Source organism: Hippoglossus hippoglossus, chromosome 22, assembly GCF_009819705.1.
Source record: "Hippoglossus hippoglossus isolate fHipHip1 chromosome 22, fHipHip1.pri, whole genome shotgun sequence".
Classification (NCBI taxonomy): Eukaryota; Metazoa; Chordata; class Actinopteri; order Pleuronectiformes; family Pleuronectidae; genus Hippoglossus; species Hippoglossus hippoglossus.
The window spans coordinates 9,092,823-9,112,743 of NC_047172.1; the positions used below are offsets into that span (position 1 = coordinate 9,092,823).

At 42.3% G+C, this 19,921-nt stretch overlaps 4 protein-coding genes across 6 annotated transcripts in view; 2 read left to right on the top strand and 2 right to left on the bottom strand.

Annotated features, from left to right (window-relative positions):
- Positions 1-17,718, top strand: part of ahi1 (Abelson helper integration site 1) — a 36,961-nt gene extending 19,243 nt beyond the window's left edge. The window contains exon 29 of the mRNA XM_034575824.1: positions 17,707-17,718. The gene's annotated coding sequence lies outside the window, so the exon portion shown is untranslated. The remainder of the gene's footprint in view (positions 1-17,706) is intronic.
- tulp4b (TUB like protein 4b) lies at positions 782-13,574 on the bottom strand. Of its 2 annotated transcripts, XM_034575822.1 has the most exons (17): positions 13,457-13,574; positions 12,539-12,810; positions 10,593-10,862; positions 9,600-9,728; positions 9,185-9,346; positions 8,519-8,699; positions 8,306-8,413; positions 8,066-8,232; positions 7,227-7,451; positions 6,872-7,106; positions 5,904-6,027; positions 5,637-5,781; positions 5,248-5,341; positions 5,013-5,156; positions 4,463-4,914; positions 1,562-4,384; positions 782-1,091 (listed from the first exon to the last, which is right to left on the bottom strand). In XM_034575822.1, the coding sequence occupies exons 2-17, from the start codon at positions 12,554-12,556 to the stop codon at positions 975-977; spliced, it is 5,394 nt and encodes a 1,797-aa protein (XP_034431713.1). In that variant the 5' UTR covers positions 12,557-12,810; positions 13,457-13,574; the 3' UTR covers positions 782-974. The 2 variants fall into 2 exon arrangements, with proteins under 2 accessions (XP_034431713.1, XP_034431712.1); XM_034575821.1 differs by having other exon boundaries at positions 1,562-4,914.
- Positions 14,349-16,418, bottom strand: myct1b (myc target 1b). The gene is made up of 2 exons (XM_034575828.1): positions 16,251-16,418; positions 14,349-15,124 (listed from the first exon to the last, which is right to left on the bottom strand). Exons 1-2 carry the CDS (start codon positions 16,303-16,305, stop codon positions 14,622-14,624), a joined length of 558 nt encoding a protein of 185 aa, XP_034431719.1. The 5' UTR covers positions 16,306-16,418; the 3' UTR covers positions 14,349-14,621.
- A 1,842-nt stretch (positions 17,719-19,560) lies between the features above and the next one.
- The window catches only part of syne1b (spectrin repeat containing, nuclear envelope 1b), a 71,614-nt gene continuing 71,253 nt past the window's right edge, over positions 19,561-19,921 (top strand). For both annotated transcript variants that reach the window (XM_034577006.1, XM_034577005.1), the window contains exon 1: positions 19,561-19,829. In XM_034577006.1, the coding sequence (XP_034432897.1) occupies positions 19,763-19,829 (67 nt within the window). In that variant the 5' untranslated portion in view covers positions 19,561-19,762. The remainder of the gene's footprint in view (positions 19,830-19,921) is intronic.

Consider the following 19,921-nt stretch of genomic DNA (forward strand, 5'->3'; position numbering starts at 1 on the left):
TCAAACACATTCAACTTTATTTGGCACATTTAGACTCACTATTCACCACTTCTGACAAATTCCATTGTAATGGGAGGTTGGATAAAGAAATTGTGTTTAAATTTTACACATGAAAAATAATCTGTGAATGGTGATTTTCAGTATTGTGGCTAAAATAATCTATATTTAATATGTACTTCATAGAAGTGACATGGATAGAACATATACGAGCTATGGGTTACTGCACCCATTTAGCCCTGTTTAACTGAGTTTAGATGCATAGTTGCAACTTATACAATCAAATATATATATCAGTATATTGTTCTAATACATGTTCAACAGAAAAAAAATGGATTTGAAAAAACAATAAAAATACAATGTGTATTCAAACAGAAACAACGATAGGGTTATACATAGTTTATACTACTATAGTTTAAAACACTATTCTTAATTTACTTTAAATTACTTTGAACTGAATTAAACCAGTGCAGAGTTTGAATTAGATAGGATATGGCTTTGTAAAATTTTATTTGCAAATTTGCACCTTAAAAAATCTACTCTTTTATGTATTTACTCCACAAATGTACATTAAATGATTAATGATTTGTCATACATCAAGATTAATTAAGTATTTAAAAAGTGGGAGGATGTCTTAAACCCTGGAGGCTGATTTTAAAGTAACTTTAAGTACTTAGATCACTTTTTATCCAATGATAGTGAGTATTTTCTAATTCCAGTAAATACAATTTTAAGTTCGAATACATTCAATATATGAATTAGAAATTATGGATGCACTGATATAATTTCCTTCAATAATGACCTGGACTTTACCTTTAATAGACTCCTGTAAACTATCTGCATGTGCAACTCGTATGATAATCTCTTCTGCTGCAACGCTGACACTGTGGCAGGTACAGCCCCACACTGAGAGGTGCACAGGAACACACACTGCAGCTTCTTTCGGATTCTTCTGCAACAACACAAAGTAAACCTTTTCACTTCAGCCTTTGAGTCACGTTGGCCAGGGCCACAGCAAATGCCTGCACTGCTGAGAAAGGATACTGGAAATCCAAGATGTAGGCGTTGCCATCGATCCGCCCGAACTGCATCACCTAAAAAGTGAGAGAACATTTCCAGAAAGCGCTTAACAACCAACACATTAACAATTTTGTTGATTAATCTACTACTAATTATATTTTAATCATCAATTAATGCACTCATTATCTTCTTGAGTTTCATTAAATGTGATAAAAACTGAAAAAATAATGATAGCACTTTCAAATTGAGATATTTAAATGTTATTTGTTACCAACAAAAAAAAATCAATTGGTATCACTCAAAGTTACTGAATAAACTTATTTTATTTGTGTCTTATCAGTTAAAGTATATTTTTGGGTTGGTCAAACATTTTTCTTTATTCAGTGGGTTTGTATACATACAAGACAAAGGAAATCAGCAAAATAAAAAGTAAAAAACATTGAACGATAATTTTGCTTTGAAATAAACAATTATTCAAAATTATTTCAGATTACTGCCAATACATTCTAATGATTTCAACCATGAAATCAGATTCTTTGTTTACCTGTCGACCATCCAACTCGATCTGAAAATTCTTTGCGGACTCCTGCGTGACTCGTCCTCCGAAGTCCAGCTGGTAGACCTGCGTGGCTTCGTTCCACAATGGTTGTTTATTGGCCATGACGTAGACAAATCCTTGGCTGCCTAAACTACGGTCCTCTCTTTCATTCGCCTTGCGACATTTAATCTCCTCCAGCTCGCTCGCCATACGCATGCTGCGCTTGTTCTTCCAGCTCTTCTTACTACTCTGGTTCTGGTTCATGAGCTCGTCGCCGCTAATGAACAGCTCTGGTTCGCTCTCTGAACTATCCTGGAACTCATTCGTTGTCCTGCTCATCTTCTTGGTTTTATTGAGCTGCTCTCTCGGCCCCTTGGGCTTCTTCTTCTCTCTGCTGCCAAGCCTCGGGCTGGAAATGAGCGTGTTGAAGTCGGAGAGCGCTCGCCCTTCCTTTCTGGATTTGCCCTCGGAGACGGTGGTCATGTTGGCCTCCTCAGCCCTGCTGTCCAGTCTTTTACGGCTCTTCTTGTTGAAGCGCTCCGACTCCTGCGGCACAGGGCTTTCATTCAGGGATGATGGCTCTGCAAAGTTGTTCGCAGACTCTGTCAAATCCTCTGTGGCACTTTTGGATGGTGGTAGCTCGGTAGGTGGAGGGGGAGGCGGGAGAGGAGGTGGCGGGGGTGGTCCAGTTGGGGGAGGTGGGGAGAGAATCGGCTTCTCTAAAATCTGATGGGTTTTGGTCGGGAGGGGAGGTGCTGGAGGGTCTTGCATGGGTGGTGGGCAGGGGTAGGGGTTCCAGGGGTGGAGGCTGACAGGGTGCAGCTGGAGTCCAGAACATGAGCTGGCTCCAGGATACATCGGAGGGAGGGGGCAGCAAGCCAGGTTAGCGAGACTCGAAGGGTAACCAGGTGGTAAGACCAAAGTGGGATCCTGCTGAGCAAAAGGGACTTGAGCAACCACTTCGTTTGGAGAGCATTGTGGTTGAGGGTTCTGTAAGGTCTGAAGTGGCGGCCCGCCGTGACCCACACCTGGTGGAAAAGGTGAGAGGGATATCTGGTAACCTGATGGGAAAGTAAGAGTGCTCGTAGTCGTACTTGCTGGCGGTTTCGTTGTGAGCACAAAGGGAAGGCGTGTCATGTCTATGTGTTGAGCCTGACTGATGATGATTGGAGGTGGTTTATGAGGTCCTGGTGGAGGAGCTAACATGGTTTGATCTGGGGTGAGCCAAAACTCCTCGGTCGTGGATGTGTCCCACTGGTAAGGCGGAGGGCGTTTAACCGTCAAACTGACATCTCCAAGAGTCAGCTGACGCACCGATTTTTCAAGGTGACACTGTTGATTTAAAGTCTCGTCTTCAGTAAAGGCGGAGTTTACGTACACTGTTCTGTCACCTCTGTTATCAACAGAACCCAGCAGACTGTACGATGAGTGGGAGGCCAGAGGGGAGGTGCTCTTGGAGTGCACGATAATCGTACTGTGATGTGAACTTTTCCCCGTCGGGAATTCCTGCCTCACCACCGTGCCTCCTGCAATACCACTACTCGTAGTTCCACCTCCACTGACACTGACACTGGTGCTGCTGCTGTTACTGCTGCACTGTGTGCATGTGTACAATGCAGTGGGCACCCTCTGCTGGTAGGAGAGAGCTAATGCACTGTTCATTTTTGCCTTGGTGGGAAGGGTTCTTGAGCTTTCCATCATCTGCGGCACTTTCAGTCCCACGTCCCTTCGGTCACGACGTAGAGTGGCATGAATAAGACTGCTGTCGATTCTCTGGGGAGGAGGAAGTGTGGCAGTTACTTGATTGGCCGGATCAGGGTAAGGAGGAGGGTCTCCACTTGGTATCGAGTATCGAGGGACAGAGAGACGACTCAGTGTTGCTGAGCTGTACGGAAGCTGAACTTTTTTATTCTCAGAGGAGGTGACTTTGAGTGTGGCAGAGCCTCCGATGCCATGCACAGTGTATGCATTTTGGTTTCGAATGAGGCGCCTGCGTGGCCGACAGACCTCCTCCACATTGCCGCTGCTGTCAAAGGTCGTGATCCTTTCATACCCCAGAGGAGTCGGGTACTGCAAAGTGATGGGGTGAAGCAAGAAGTCATCCTTCTTCAGACAGGCGTCGGTTGCCAGGATGCTCGGGCTGTTTGTGACAAGAGTTTGAGGTGTGGCTGCGGCTGCGGCTGCGCCTGCACTTGCAGAGACTACAGTGCCTGGATATGGAGGAGGAGGATTCACCTTCCTCATCTGAATCTCGATGGACCCATCTGTGTCGCTGAAGGAGGGGGGTAAAGACCTTGGCAGACTTGGCTTCAGAGTGTGCATGTGCTCGATCCGCTCTAGCCCCAGTTCGATGGACGGGTGAGCAATTTGAGGCAGAATGTGAATCTGCTGTAAGGAAATGGTTGGATAGCCAGTCGGAGGTGGAGGCAGCGACATCTGCATCTTCAGCTGGTGCTGCATTTGCTGGTGCTGCCTCTGCATCTGCTGATGTTGCTGCTGGATCTGCTGGTGCTGCTGCTGGAGCTGCTGCTGCTGCTGCCTCATCTCCTGGATCTGTTGCCGGATTTGCTGCTGCTGCTGCTGCATCTGCTGCTGCTGCTGCTGCATCTGCTCATGCTGCATCTGCATCTGTTGCTGCTGCTGGTGGATTTGGTGTTGGTGCTGCAGCTGTTGGGTGTTCACTTGCTGTTGACTTTGCTGCATTTGTTGGTGCTGCTGAACCTGCAGTTGTTGTTGATGCTGTTGCTGCTGTTGATGTAGCGCCTGCTGCTGCTGGTGCAGTTGCTGTAGCTGTTGATGTTGCTGCTGTAACTGTTGCTGCTGCTGCTGTTGCTGCTGCTGCTGTGACTGCGACTGATGATGGTGTTGCTGCTGCTGCTGTTGTTGAAGATGATGCAATTTCTGCTGCTGCTGCTGCTGCTGCTGCTGCTGCGTCTGCATTTGTTGCGACTGCTTGGGCGGTTGGCGAGGCTGCTGCGGATGAGGCCGCTGTGGGTGAGGCGGGAGATGGTGAGGAGGGGGTGGTAGAGTACCAGGAAGAAGAGGACCCATCTCCAGCCCGTTGAAGATCACCTGGCCAGGGTTTGAGTATCTGGTCGGCACTGGGTACGGTGATGCAACTGCATCCTGGCTGTGATCGGTGACCGGGACAGAAGCCGCAGCTGCTGCAACTGCCGCTGCCGCCGTGGCTGTAGGGTTGGTCAAGACATCGAGCTGAATATTCTGATTGGCCAGGAGAGACTGAACCAGGCCGATGCTCTGAGTCGGGGACATGGCCTGAGCCGGGCTGTGGATGGGAGCGATGGGAATGTTGACCGTACAGGAAGGATTGTCTCCTGCCACTCCTGATGGCCCCATAACTTCATTAAAAAAAAACAAAGAATACAGAGAGTTGGTGAAAACGCATGAACAGTAATTTCCTTAAATCTGAGAATATGGTGCTTTTATTTATTCACACCTGGTAAATCGTCCTCATCTTCACTGAACACATTAGGGTTGAACACGGGCAGGCTCATAAAGTCGTGAGAAATCTTTCGCACTTCCGGCAGGTAGATCGTCATCTGCCTCGGTTGCAAATGAAGTAAACTGGTCTTATAGATGACTAAAGAGACAGAACAAAATGATTGTGACTATTAAATTTGTCCGAAATATGAACCTGGTGCATGTGCGGCTTTTAAAAAAAATACATTTACCTGCTCCAAGGTTGGCGGGGAGGAACGAAGCAAGTCCGACAATTTTGAACTTTGTCCCCCAAATGTTGGATGTGACTTGAGCAAGGTAGTTGTGCTGTGAAAAAGAAAATGGATATAAAATAATGGATAGAAATTAGAAATTAGAAATCAGGGTGAGCCTACAGTTGGGACATATGTTTTAGTTTTGACAGGTATAATACAAGATTTCATATATCACATATATTTATATATCAACATTCCAGATCTTTAATTTACCTGAAACTACACAAAACAGTTGAAAACTAAATTATTGTAATGGCCCTAGACAAATTCTAATGCAGATACTCCAGTATCATTAGTGAACAGGTAATACAGATTAAATAATGGACAGTCTTCCCAGCATATCACACCTCTGTGATTCCATCCATAGAAAACTCCCGTCGTGTCAGACTGGGAGATCGGACTGGAGGCTTCTTTGTCGGTAACCGTGGCGACCGCTGGCCTTCGTGATTGGCCCGTGAGAGTTTGGGCGATTTTCTCGATTCTATGTTCATCCTTTGAAACAAATAGGTTCATATTTTTTAGTTATCTTCCCCTTATGTGAAAGATGAGCATTATCGTGGTGCACATGCTCTGTGGCTCAGGCCTGTGTAAAGTTAATTTATATAATTTCTGACCTGTTTCCTCTGGATAACTTTGGTGACTTCTTCCCGACCCACTCGTCGCTCAACTCAATGTCACTGGAGTCAGAGCAGTTACAGCTGTCGGCGTATGAGATCATGGGGTTCACACACACCTCCTCTGAAAAGACAAACACAGAGAAAGTGATTTGAATGAAGTCTAAATCAAAAGCAAGTAAAAGTTTGGTGGGACCTCAGGCCTAAAGAGACTTTAGTGCTGCTCTGTCATTACAGACTGTTCCTGTTTCAGGCCTGAGACCATGTAACGTCAGAGAGGAGCCATCATCACTACAGTGTGTGTTTGTTCTTATTCAAGGTGAACGATGGCCACACAGCATGAATATGTTATTCTACAATGGAGCACAAGTTGGATGAAAAAGGCACAGATTTTCATTTAAGACGACAAGGAACAGGACTTCTGACCTTTGAGGAGTTTTGCTAACGATTCTACTGGAATTTTCCTTTTGCTCCACAAAAAAATGCTACTAATCCTTTTCACCTCCTTTAAAGAGCATTTTGTGAAATAAACATAATCACTATATTGTCGAGCGCAAGATGGGAATACTGATATAACTCTGTCTGTGCACTGGCTATTAATGCAAAGCGAACTTCCCAAAAAACACATACAAAACCAGAATAGCTGTATCCCCATGCTACCAGTCTTAATTCTAAATAATCTCATTTTATTTAGCAAACAGAACAGCGTCCATATAAAATCTGGATGCTTTAATTATTAATAATATTAATATGAATTTAATTATTTATTTCTGGCATTTGGGCTTTTTATTGGAAAAAGACTGTAGAGAGACAAGAGTCGGGTTTAAGCAACATTGTTTCCTGGCTGGAATGAAATAAGGGATATTATACACCATGTATCTTAAGAGGAAGGCCTCCAGATGCACCTCGGCAACTTTAACCCAAAACAATATGTTGTTTTCTAATTGGTTTAATGTGAATATCCTCACCTGCTTTGCTGTCTGTTTTTGGATCCATGATGATGAACTCAGGCCGTAGTTTGCTGATCCTCCTTCCTTTGAGAATAGGCACCAGCCCTCCTAAATATTCCAGGTAAAGAGTGTAGCAGGGTCCGCTTGCCTCCGGGCTGTCCTCCGCCCGCTTCATGGTGCAGTGGAGCCTCTCGTTGCCAGCTGTGGGATAGCTGACAAAGTCCCGGATGTTGTTGGGGTCAGGGATCGGGGGCTAGAACAAAGAGAGGAAAGGGCTGTGAGATGACTGGACACTCAAATGAAAACACGTCGCTCTCAGCTGTTCTTTGTAAGCGCGCTGTCTAGGATTGCTTCTGAGCAGGGATCCCTTCACCTTGATGGTTGGTATGAAAGCAGTGGTGACATAAGAGCAGAGCAACGACGGCATGTTGAGTTTCCCCACATCCTTCTCCTCTCGCAGGGCGCTGGCGATGCCCTGCTGGCATAAGAGCTGGAGGCTGGCGACCCTGTGCTCCACACGCACCACGTACAGAGCGGGGCCGCAGGCAAGGAAGAGACGGGAGTCTCTGTGACCCCAACAGATGGTGGTGATGGGCCTCTGGAAAAAAAATACATTCATAATAAAAGAACTTAGTGAGGTGTTTTATCTCTTCAGTAATGATTCACACTGTGCTTTTGTTTTGAAAAGTGCAATGGAAATAAAAGGCTTTCACTCATAGGTAAACTGACAAAAAAAACTTTAAATACCGAATCTCTACAAAACAGTTTTTTAATAAGTTATGAAAGATGTGAAAAATGCATTTTAACCACAGGTGACTCAGGTGAGACCCAAACCTCTGACAGTGACAATATTCAAGCTGTACTAGGCCTCAGGAATGTATATTTATTTTGTATCATCTACTTCTTAAAATCAATTTTATATACAATCTGCTTCTCTTAATTAGCATTACAAATTAGCATGCATCGACCAGAAAGGCTTCTGAAAATGTACAAATTCCTCTTTGACTTTGTTTTATCATCAATTCTACTGTGATGGAAATCAAATGAAGAAATTAACAGATCATTTTCATGCCTTAACAGATATCGCGATCAGAAAAATGGATTTTGGCATGATCATACATACGCAAATGCAATGCAACGAATATTACAGGTCAAAGGTCACGGCGACTGGACACCCCCCCCCCCACACACTCCAATTTAGGCAGGACCAACCTGTGCTGGGGTCTCCAAAGTGTAGATGTGTTCTCCTTGGACATTATAAAACTTTACGAGGGCGTTCCTCATGATGGATGCGCACCCAGAGGCGGGAGGAAGCCCGTGTCTCTCCATGCCGGCCACAGCCAGCAGGTCTCCCTGGGAGCACCACTGGGCCTCAACATCTGTGGAATGAAGAAGGACATATTCAAAAACAATTCATGAGCACACTAATAAATATCTCATTATTTCTTTTACCTTTCAGCCCTGAGCGAATTACAGCAGGAGAGAGGTCATCGTAGTTGTTCATCAGACTGATATCTCCCGATAAGAAGGTGACTGTTAACAGTGGCTTGACTCGCCGCACTTGGAGTAAAACAGAAAAATGAATTCAGTTAATTCCAGGTGGTCATATTCGTCATATGACCAGAGGAGGGGCTATCGTGTGTGTGTGTGTGCGTGTGTTTGCACCTAAAGGCAGAATATTGTCGTCAGAGTCGGTGTCGCTCTCTGTGCTGTCCTCCACCAGGAAATTGGGGCAGTTCCAGGACATGCTCACGATCCCGTCAGACTCGTGCAACAGAACATGGGCAAGCATCCGGCCGTGGCAGTCCATGACTATCACCTGACCATCTGCTGTACCAAACAACACCTGAGGGGGCAGTGTACATTAAAGGTTCAGGGTGTAAGATTCAGGTGAAAGGGATCTATTGGCAGAAATTGAATATAAAATGATCCTAGTGATGTTTTTTTTGACTAGTGTGTTTCATCTGTGTGTTGTTGTTTTCTTTACCCTAGAATGAGCCCTTTATATTCAAATACTTTACATTTACATCTGGAGCAGGTCCTCTCTACGGAGGCCGCCATGTTTTTTACAGCAGCCCAGACTGGACAAACTAAACACCTTTTGAGTTTTTATGACAACAGAAGGCTACCACAGGTTCACTTTCATGTTTGGAAGGGGAGGGTGAGGTGAGGGGAATTCAGCTGCAACATGCAACTTCACCACTAGATGTCACTGAATTCTACACACTGAACCTTTAAACTTTAATAGATGACATAATGAATACTTTTCTTATTACATTTATCGTTAAATTTAATGTAAAGTTTGTGTTAGTTCAGGCCGCTGATGCGTACCTGCTGATCGTCAGGGGTCCAGATGCCACAGGTGATCTGACTCTCCAGGTTAATCTCCGAGGACCAGTGTCTCTGTCCACTGACTGAGCCGACCAACACAAAGCCGTCCCTGTACGCGATGAGGGCTTGAGTGCCGTCATGTGACCAGGTGAAGTCACTCACCTGGTGAGGAAAAGAAATGTTCACTGTCAGTTTGTGTTTGTGTAACAACGATAATTATACAGCCGAGATATAACAGAGTCCAAATACGCATTTGTGATATTTATTGTATCCTGGTCTACTTTTTCTGTATCATTAAATTCTTTAAAGATGTTTTTTGCGTATGTGACTATTTACCAGTTCCAGTTCATTAAAGTTATCATAAAAAGCCATTTTAAGTTTGAGATCTGCATCGGCAGGGCTCTCATTGCTTTACCTGGGCTCCTCTGTCGTTCACTAACTCCACAGACCATCTTCCTTCATACTGGATCCACACAAAAATCCCTCCCTCCATGTCGCAGGTGGCCAGCTTCTGAAAGGGCTCATTCCAACGCACCAAGACAACCTATAAAAAGCACATAACACTGCGACTGTTACTATTTTTCACAGGCGCAGGTGGCTGCCCGCACAGAGGAATGAATGATTAATATCTAGCACGAGCATAATGGTAAAAAAAAAACACATTTTAGGCTGAATGTGGTTTAAAAATTCAACGCAGATGGAAGGGAATAGTATATAGACATGACAGTAAAAGTCTAACCCAGAAATAAATATGTCGTAATAATAATAATAAAGATAAAGCACCTTCTGTGTATATAACAGTTTGATATGCAAATGTGGACGTGAAGTTCCCATAACCTGAATCTGTACATTGGATGGATTTTTCCAAATAGGTACTTTCAGTTTGGGACAAAACAAACAATTCTGTGTACATGGTATATATGTCTGATCTCAATACATGTATACGCAATATGTTGATAATGTGACAAATCAGCTTTGGGGAAAGTATGTGCTCTCGGAGTGCTTTTCTATAGTTTCTACTTTTATATAAAGATTTAATACTTGTAACTGGTGGCTGTATATCTTTTTCACTTTTTGCTTTACAGTGCTACTTTCTTGATTTATGCCGGTATTATATGCTGCTGCAGCGATTCAGTTTCCCTGCAGAGATCATGAAAGCTTTGTCTCATCTTTAAACACACTGACTGAACATTGATGTTTTAATCAGTATGGAGGATTATAGAGGCATGTGTTAGAAATGGATATGTGTAATTGTTTTTTAGAAAGTTGTCTGAGATAACTGAAGAAAGGAACATTGAAAGAGAAAAGGACATGTTTTTTCTTTGTGGAACATGCTTTTATGTGTTTAACTTGAACAAAAGAAAAACTCGGCGAGGAAAGTGGTAACGCTAAAGTCAATAAACGGCACCTCGCTGTTGTGTCCTCGCAGGTTAAAATTGATTCTCTGAGGGGTACTCCTGTCCCTCCTGCAGTGACTCGATGTAAACGTCACCCCAACGACTCCTCTCCCGTTCCCCGTGGCGAGCCAGCCCTCCTCATAGTACCGTCTCCGGCACACTGGCTTGTCCTTCTCGCTCTTGGGCACCCGGCCTTTCCACGAGAGGCAGAGGATGTTGGAGTCGCTGCAGAGGATGGGACCATGTTCCACGGCAGCCAACATCCCTACTGAGTGACCAGGCTGGTGACGTGGGCAAAGCAGCAGGAGAGGAAAGTTAGAGCTGCTACACATTGGTTGATTTCATAATAAAAACAGCCTGTGACTCTACTTAAATGCTAAGGATATTTTGGGATGTACAATGTTGGCTGTAGTCGTGGTCAGCATGAGGCTGGCTGTGGTTACTGATGTAGGGAATCCATTAGCAACAATGGGGAATAACATGAGAAGAAGAAAAAACATAAATAAACGGGACTGAAAGTTCATTCTCGGTTTGAGATTACATAATCTCCATCGAGGAAGATCAAGCGAAAGCTCATAGGCTCCAGAACAGCTACTAAATGGATCATGTTTGGTCAGATACTTATTGCTCAGTCAGAAATGAACTTTAATCACACTCTTTTAACCCAGTATGAATAATATGTGCTTTAAGTGCTCAGGAGAAATGGACTTTAAACTCCATCTGCTGATGAAGATCATGCGAAAAGCCTGAAAGCTCCAGAACAGCCTCTGAATGGACCTTGTGGTGAGAATTTTCTGCCATCAAATGAAATCTTTGCAAAATGGCTAGTCATAGAAAATATTTGTATGTTATGTGTTTATGTGCAATTTTGTCTATGGTATTCAGGATTTGTAGTTATTATTTTTCTATTGCATTTTATTCAAATACATACTGTGTATTCTAGATAATTTCTGCTGTGATAGTTTAATGATCAAAAGCTCCAGAACAGTGATCTTTAACTGTTGCTCACTTAAACATGGACATGACTATTTGATGAAGGTGCTGCCTAACATTAAAGTCTTTGGCCCGAATGTGAGAAGTAAAAAGTTATAGAGGAAAACCACCTTGATAAATACAAAGAAATTACTTTCAATCTACTCACGTACTTCACACATATCTACTTTTGCAGATGTCATCTTACAGAGATTCACTAATTCACAAATCGGTGGTTGAAACCTGTGTTCCATCCTAATGAGTTTCATGAAGCAAGTCACCATGTTGGCATCTCAGTGTCCAAGCTGCTGTTCTGTTTTTCACTGTGTACAGAGCAGCTTTGGGATTTGTCTGTACATTACATCATCACTACAGTCTGTCTCATGTTTGTTCAAAAAGGACATATCGTGTCAATTTAATTTTTCGGGCAAACTGCAAAGACAATGTTTGCACCATATTAAAATCTGTAAAAATACTGTTTCTCCATTACTGGCTTTGTTTATTTTGATTAATAACATATCAGATTGGATGCAGTAACTAGGATGTGTGAATAGAAATTGTGTAAAAGGCCACACATGTAAATATATTTACAAATAAAACCCTTTAAATCTTTAAAATACAGTTTTGCCCTTTTTACTCCACCTTAAGTAGCTTTAGATTGTTAAAGATCATATTGTTCCACTGTCTGAGTCCATTGCGTGTTCCCTATCTTTTTATTCTATCGCTTTATTGACGCAACAAAAATAAATAATAAATAAAATAGTCACACATTCTGTTAAAAATAAATATTTTAGTTTTAGGTCTGGCACACTTGATATCTTTGGAAACTGTTTGATTGCCCCTACAATATAAAATCAAATTTTGTGCGTGCCAATAATGTGTGGATGCGCACAAACAGGTGAATCATACAGTATGTTACAATCTTTTATGAAAATGGCAAAAGGACAATAACATTAGTCTGTGATATGACAAAAATGGAACATACCTCATGGTTCCTGGACATGTTGAGTCAAAATCCCTCCATTGAAGGTGTCCATATTTCCATTCAATTTCTGCACTGAAGGGTAATGGCTGCTTTGCTCTCGCTACTTACACAATAATCTGAAATGCATCATACAGGCAGATGTCGTCCAGATCTAAATGTTCACTTAAATCAAGCAGCTCTGCTCTTCAGAGTTTGAGATGAAAAGATGTGAGGCTTCTTCCAACGCCAGGCGGCCCATCCCTGGTCTTCTGTGGGAGAGCTGTGCAAAAATCCTGTTGTAAATATAGGAAAAATCATAGAACAAGTAAAAGAAAGAGAGAAAGAAAGAAAGAGAGAGAGGGACAGAGATGAGTGTGGCTTTAAATAGACGCGTTGTCATTCAGTGCATCAACCTTGGATTTCACAGTTTCTCTCGGTCTCTATGCAACAGCATCACTGCATTGGAGACCAGGGCACTTTCAGCAGTCTCCATGGGTACTGATGCTGTCTGTTCTTCCCATTTTACGTCAAACACCAGAGCAACCAGACAAGGATGTGAACTCACATATTACATTACATTACATTACATTATATTACATTACATTGCATTACATTACATTAAATCGTTTGCATGGGACATATATTTAACATATTCTAATGAGGAAATAGCACAAAAAATATGAATCTAAATAACAAAATCTGCTTTTTTGAGTTGCAGATTTTGCAGCAGTGGTTTAAGAGTCGAAGTGAAACACCCATCACCTCGTCTGCAAAGGTCTCTCACTACACTGCACATCACATCCCCTGGATTTCTCATTCACAATGCGTTATGTGGCCGCATGCAGCAATTGTGAACGAGCCTGTGCAGACGAGACAGACACACATGATGAGGGAGAAGTGTTCTAAAATCATATGGATGCACAAGGACGAGCATCGTACCTGACAGCGCCGTAAAGACGTCTTGTTCCAGATGCGGGCAGCGGCTGCACGGTGCGGTCGTGTCGCCAGGCGCTGCCTCTCCTCCGCTGGCGCACTTTGGGGTTGTGGCTTTAAAACGGGTTGCCATGAGGCAGGTAGCACGGAAAACACAGCACCGAATTTTCAACCTACATTTAAATAATCCACCCAAACACCCAATGAGCTCGTGAAAAACCCACTGGGAGTGAATATGTGCATTTTAATCTAATTTGGGCGCTTTTTCATATGGAGTCTGGTGCATAGGAATACTGGGTTTATTGAAACACCTCAGAAAGGGGGGTTTTGTCTCATAATGGCAACCTCACAGGACTCACCCCATCTCTGGTGAAGTTGAAGTGACATTTGATGTGATGAGTGTGAGCTAAGTATCATAAATCATGTACCCGCTATATGTCACATTTAAGTATCGTATGATTGCCCTAGATTCAATTATTGTAGAGAAACAAGCTCTGTTGAGAATTTCATATTTGCACAAAACACAAGCACTGGAGTAATATCAATAATTCTTTATTGTGTTATTAGATAATCAAAACTATCTAGCGCACAGTATCCCCCCCTCATTTTCACACAATCACAGCTGAATCACACTTCTCTCGCCACTAGTGTTTCTCAGCCACTACGACAGGGGTTATGAAATGTCCAGTACGTTGCAATGATTAGTCGATTTATTTGTTAATCATTTGAGTCAATGTTTTCAAACCTAAAATGTCAAATATTTGCATTCCAAAGTGAGAATTTGCTGCTTGTTTCTGTGTTATATTGCTGTGAATTGAATATCTTTTGAATTTGGGAACAAAATAATAAACCTGAAGTGGTCACCTTAGGCCCTGCGATGGCCATGTGTTGTTATTTTGTGAGACGCTATAGAGAAAAAAACAAATTATTAAATCTGCAAATGAAACAGTGAGTTAGTTGCACCACTAGTCTATATCTCCTTATGTAATACTGAGCTGACTCTACCAGGCTGTGTACAAGTCTCGTTTCCTGTCTCAGACTCTAGAAATGCTCTGCTCACTCAACATGCAGAGATAACTGTTCCTCATAAAGAGCAGAACACAACCAGAGAGTCAGCTGCACTCCCACAATGTTCTTTTTTTCAGTTCTTCTTTCTTGTTTGTTGACGGTTTCAAGTGCAAGTCTCTTCAAAAGCATGGATCACACTGTCGTACGCAGGAGGGGGAGTCTGTGAGGGGAGGAAGCCTTTAAGTCCATTGCCCCCCAACCAGAAGGAGTGTCTCTTGTTTGGCACCAGTGATGCTGAATCCGAGGAGTTGGAGGCCACCGTGTCCTCAGGCATGCTGACCTGTGTGTCCTCTGCCATCTCCAGGCCGGCCCTGCTCCTCTTGGCCAGAGGCCGAAAGGTGGAGGTATCTGCCCCGGGCTTGCTCCCCAGAGGACCCACCGGCTCCAGGGATGGCTGTCTGTACACACTCAGGAAAGTGCTGCGGTAAAGGCCCATCTGGTTGCTCGCGGGGTTGTTGGTTTGTGAAGCGCCAGATTTCTTTTTGGAGCGTCTGGTGATCCTGGCGGTGGCCCGGCGCCTGGACGCCCAGGTCAACAGAACGTACACCATGGCACCGAGCAGCAGGCCCACAAGGACGGATAAACAGAAGGCTAGAATCATATCACCTGGAAAGGGAAGACAATGCATAGCGTTGGAGAAAGGGGAAATAAAGCCGGATAAAAATAAAGTTGGAAATGTTTAGTGGAGCGTGAGGCTATACATGTGTTGTTTTGTTGTTCTAAAAATAGGGGATGATTATTTCCCCAGATGGTGGATTCAGCTGCATTTCAGGCTTGGAGTAAAATCGTATTTATCATAGAGAAGAAATGTACATCTGCTCCACGAAGTGCATCTGAGACTTGATGTAGGAAATGTTGCTCTGCTGTATTGATTTATTAGGTACAGCTAAACTGGGCACGGTGTTATATAAAAATCTTACATCATACCTGCTGTGTGGGTTCACTGTCTATCCAGTATCGTGGAGCACAAACTGCCCATATCATCACTGTGACACATTCAACTCAACTCCAGCTTTAGTTGTTTGATTTCCACACAAATGACAAATGCTCTAGATAATGATTAATTACTTGATATTCGATTGCAAGAGTTTCTCAGGAAAAGTTGTCAAAGGCGAGAGTACATGTGTATTGTGGTGTTGAAGTGATTCATCGACTTCAAGACACTTCAACACATTGACTGGTTTTAAGATAATAAATGAAAGAAAAACACCATATAAATGGTTTTTAAAAGAGTCAAATTAAATAGAAGATCCGAAACAGGTTAAACTGGATTAAAACAAAAAGGCACAGAGGAGTGAAATGTTTTAAAGGAAATGAAATGTTTAAGGTTTTTAACCTGCGATATAAAAGAAATAACCGTTGTCCGGTGGAAATTAGTTTCAAGTGTGGTCCATACTAGCTGTTATGACCTTGGCGACCTGTTGGTTCATAACATTGATGCAGACTTCAAGCAGAAACAATATTTTAAAGTGATTTAAAGATTTATTACATTTCCTGATTTTCCACTGCACTAAAACATATGTAATTTAAGTCGGAAAACCTGTGTCAAAGTAACTCTTAGGGACCCAGTTTTGGTGATACAATCGATTGTTATGTGAAATTATTGAATAAAAGATCACATCTTTATATATAATATAACAATATAATAAACATGCAACTCTTAAATAGTATAGGCTACAGCTTTGCAAAAATGTTCCCTGGACTTTTACAAGAAAAATGCAGATACACTCACCAACATTAAATGATTTGAGCATTTCCAAAAGGGGATGTGTATCATTTTGTGCCATTATTCCACCATAAGCTTGTGTTAGATTCCCCACCGCCTCCAAGCAGTCAGATGAACACTGAGCTTTTTCCAAGACAGGGCTTTTTGGCTTTTTCCCCCCCTATAGTGTTTGCTGTGGCGGAAACTTTGCTGTCATGCTTCCTTCCCTCTCTGGCTTTAAAATTAGCAAGTGCATTGCTTATCTGTGTGGGACATAACACTGGGAAACAGGGTTGTTTCCTTTTGCATCATTTCCTAAGCATCAGTACTTTGTAACAATTGCCCCCGCTGCACAGATTTTGTAAAGAAAGGCCCATTATGTTTACAACATGTATTCCATATGCCACACGCAGGTTATCACTATGACTGTGAGGTTAAATTAAAAGAAACTAGACCAAACAAAGAATACAATCGTTGCTCTGACGTAAAAAAAAAAGTCTTGGCAATGTTTCCAAGTGTCCCAACAAGGCTCTGGATAAGCTAACCCATAGAAATCCAACCATCCACTGGAGAGACTGCAGACTATCAAGTCTCAGTGGGGATTTCCTTCCATTGTTGCTCTGTTCCCACCTCACTCCTGACCTCAGAGTTTTCATAACACCACAACTTTCAGCGGCCCAACTCCCAACTATATCCCCTTTCTAGTGAAATATGCATACATTTAAATTACACTGCATCTAAGGGTTTATTATATGACGTAAACTCCCCGTGTTTTATTTAAGAGGTTCACATGACAGAGATGTCCAGCAGGTGCCAGTAAAGTACTGTGGGTTTGTAGCACTCTACCAGCCTTTTTGATGAAGACTTGTAAAGTTGCAGTTGATTTATTAAGGTTATCTAATTGAGAACTTACGTGTGGGTCAGTATGTTGGTTGGTGACGACGGTGTTTTGAACAAGAAAATGTTAAAACTCTGAATTTTGGACATGACCTCACAAGGCCTAAATTCTGCTCCACTGACACTTCTTTGAATAGGCGCATGTGAGGGATGTATTATTAATGGGAATAGAAGTGTTCAGATAATTAAAGTAAATCGAGCAATACAACAAGTATAAATACAAGACGCAGCTCTGTATATTTTTCCCTTAAACTGTATTAAAAGTATCAAAAATCATGTGAATATGTGAACATCCAATACTGACCATACTCCGAGGAAGACAAACAGTAAAACCCCTGAAATGAAATAAAAAACTTTTCATTGAGGGTTATAGAGTATAATGTAAGAAAGTACTTTGAAAGCGTTTTTTTTGCTTTTTCGCCAAAGATATCGAGACAAAGTATGGATCGATTTCTTCTGTGAATGTGAAATTTAACAAGAAATATCATGACCTTAATAACAATAACATTTTCCAAGTGGAAGCACAAAGTTTGACACAAAATTATACACATTTTCATATAATCTCTCTACAGTTGCTTTAGGTTACAATTCCCAAAAGCTATGAACTCTGGTGGGATTCACAGCAGGTGAGTGGTGAATACCCAGGATTCCTGTCGGCTGCAGAACGTGCTCTGTGGTTCCTGGACTTTTGGAGGACAGGAAGTGGAGCACACACACCCACTAACACTCTTCCTCTTCCTCTTCCTCCTGCAGCTTGTCACTGTCACAAACTTCACTTCACGCCTCCATGTTTCGTTTTCACCGTTACCCATGGCAACCGGGCAACACATACACAGAGGGACACTTCCGGAGAAAGTTAGGGTGCTCCGCACTGCTAACAGAGGTAAGAAGTAATATATACACACATACACAGAAATATGTGACTTACATATACATATATACACAGAAATATGTGACTCTCACTGATAGTGTTTCATTCAGAGGATGGTGGATGACGCTGTGTTGTTTATTTAAACGTGAATGGGGTTTTCGTGTGTTTTTTGGGCGCTCGCGAGTCGCTTCTTCTTTTGGTTTGTGGTGTTTGGTGACTTCCTCTCGAGCTGTAACCGGCTTAAATGGTCACGTTACGAAGAAGTGATAACGATCTACTTTCCAGTAATTCATCAAATATCTCAGACAACCGACTACAAGGTAATTCAAGGAAAACATTCGTGCCAAACCTCGACATGAGCTCATTCATAGACAGGTTACTTCCACTTTGATAGTCTCGAAAGTGCTAATGGGTGTGCAAGTTAGCAATTAAATAAATATATAGTTACACCATGTAGAAACCATTTGACTTGTTTGTAGCATTTGGCTGTTGTCCTGTTAAAGCTAGTTTGTGTGTGTTTACATTAGCTTGTCGTTGTGTGGATGTATGACTCTATTTATATTCATGCATCCTTGTAAATGTCTTGGCACTTTCTGACAGACAGATATGTATTTTTTTCACTGCAGCCATTTTGACATGAAATATAAAGTTAAACAAGTGTTTCTAATGACTTTCATTAAGTCAGGTTCTTCACACAGGTGCCACCTATAATTTTAGCAATGCCTCTGTTGTGAGACAGTGGTTACTTTCAGTATGTTACCTCTGTGCTTTTCTCACTGTAATATGTCATACTGTCTTCTGTGGTGGAGACTTGTTGGTTGTCCAGGAAGCACGTAGATATTTTCTTGTGTTCTGTTTAAGTCAGATTTATTATCCCATCCAAACGAAATTGGGTTGCAGCTGGGTGTAATAAAATAAACACTTTTCTCATGTATGTTTCCCTGTGTTAAATATTTGTACACACAATGTGTATTAGACTTCTGTCTGTCCTGGGAGATGGATTATTTGCTTGTAACTTTCAGTTTTTTCGCCTGTTAAAGTAAAAGTTTTTTCTGGTAAGTTTTTCCTCACCCTAGTCAAGGGTTAAGAAAAGACATTAAACTAATTCCTTGCGCCTTATACATTTTTTTAAGACCTATGAGGCAAGTTGTGATTTGTGAATATTGAACATACAAATAAAATATCATTTGATTTCAAAATACGTCATTCAAAACAAATACCCAAAAGGTCCAAAAACACTGTACAATACAAAACTGGATCACTACACAAGGAGACAAAGATGAGTCCAGTGTGCAAGAAAAAGTCAGCTAGCGTCATCGATTGTGCCAAAAAATGGAAAACTTTAATATTTTAGTCCTATATGGGTAGGACATCTTCTGCAAGAGATATATTATCTCTTTCATCAACCACAAACACTCTCAAAAAACACTTAAAACATCAGTTCGATAGTGCACATAGTTTTGAAAGTAGGCTTAAAGACAAACTGTGCACTTAAAGAACCCTTTGAGAAGAGGTGTGGCCTCTATTTGAAACCCCATTAACATGCTTCTCTTTTGCAGGCAGTGAATGGAAGAAGAGCTTCTATTGGACAGTAAACCTGCTTGTGGCTGCATGAAACCTGAGATTCAATTGGGCCTGGTCCTGCGGGGAAATTAGAAAGAGAGAGAGAGAAGAGAGAGGAGGAGAGGGAGTGACAAGCAGAGGGGATGACCCACTCAGGACTGCTGAATCCTCTGTGACCCACCTTGTCATACAGTTGCGGCGAGACAACATGGCCTCTCCCAGGTTCTTGGGCCGATCGTCAGTGGACATTGCTAATGTGATGCAAAAGCTGCAGGGTAAGTGTCAGTTTTTGGCTCAGTTGGCTTGAGGACAAAACATTCTCTCCTCCAGCGCTGCTGCACAGGGATATTGTGCTGATTCAAGGACT

What these genes read in the sequence shown, in the direction of transcription:
- tulp4b (XM_034575821.1), bottom strand. An exon ending in TGAACGACAGAGGAGCCCAG is followed by an intron (nt 9,347 to 9,599) that starts GTAAAGCAATGA and finishes TTTCCTCACCAG; the next exon opens with GTGAGTGACTTCACCTGGTC. An exon ending in CTATGGATGGAATCACAGAG is followed by an intron (nt 5,342 to 5,636) that starts GTGTGATATGCT and finishes TCTTTTTCACAG; the next exon opens with CACAACTACCTTGCTCAAGT.
- myct1b (XM_034575828.1), bottom strand. Translation starts at nt 16,305, where the DNA reads ATGGCACAAAATGATACACATCCCCTTTTGGAAATGCTCAAATCATTT. An exon ending in GCTCAAATCATTTAATGTTG is followed by an intron (nt 15,125 to 16,250) that starts GTGAGTGTATCT and finishes TTCCCTTTCCAG; the next exon opens with GTGATATGATTCTAGCCTTC.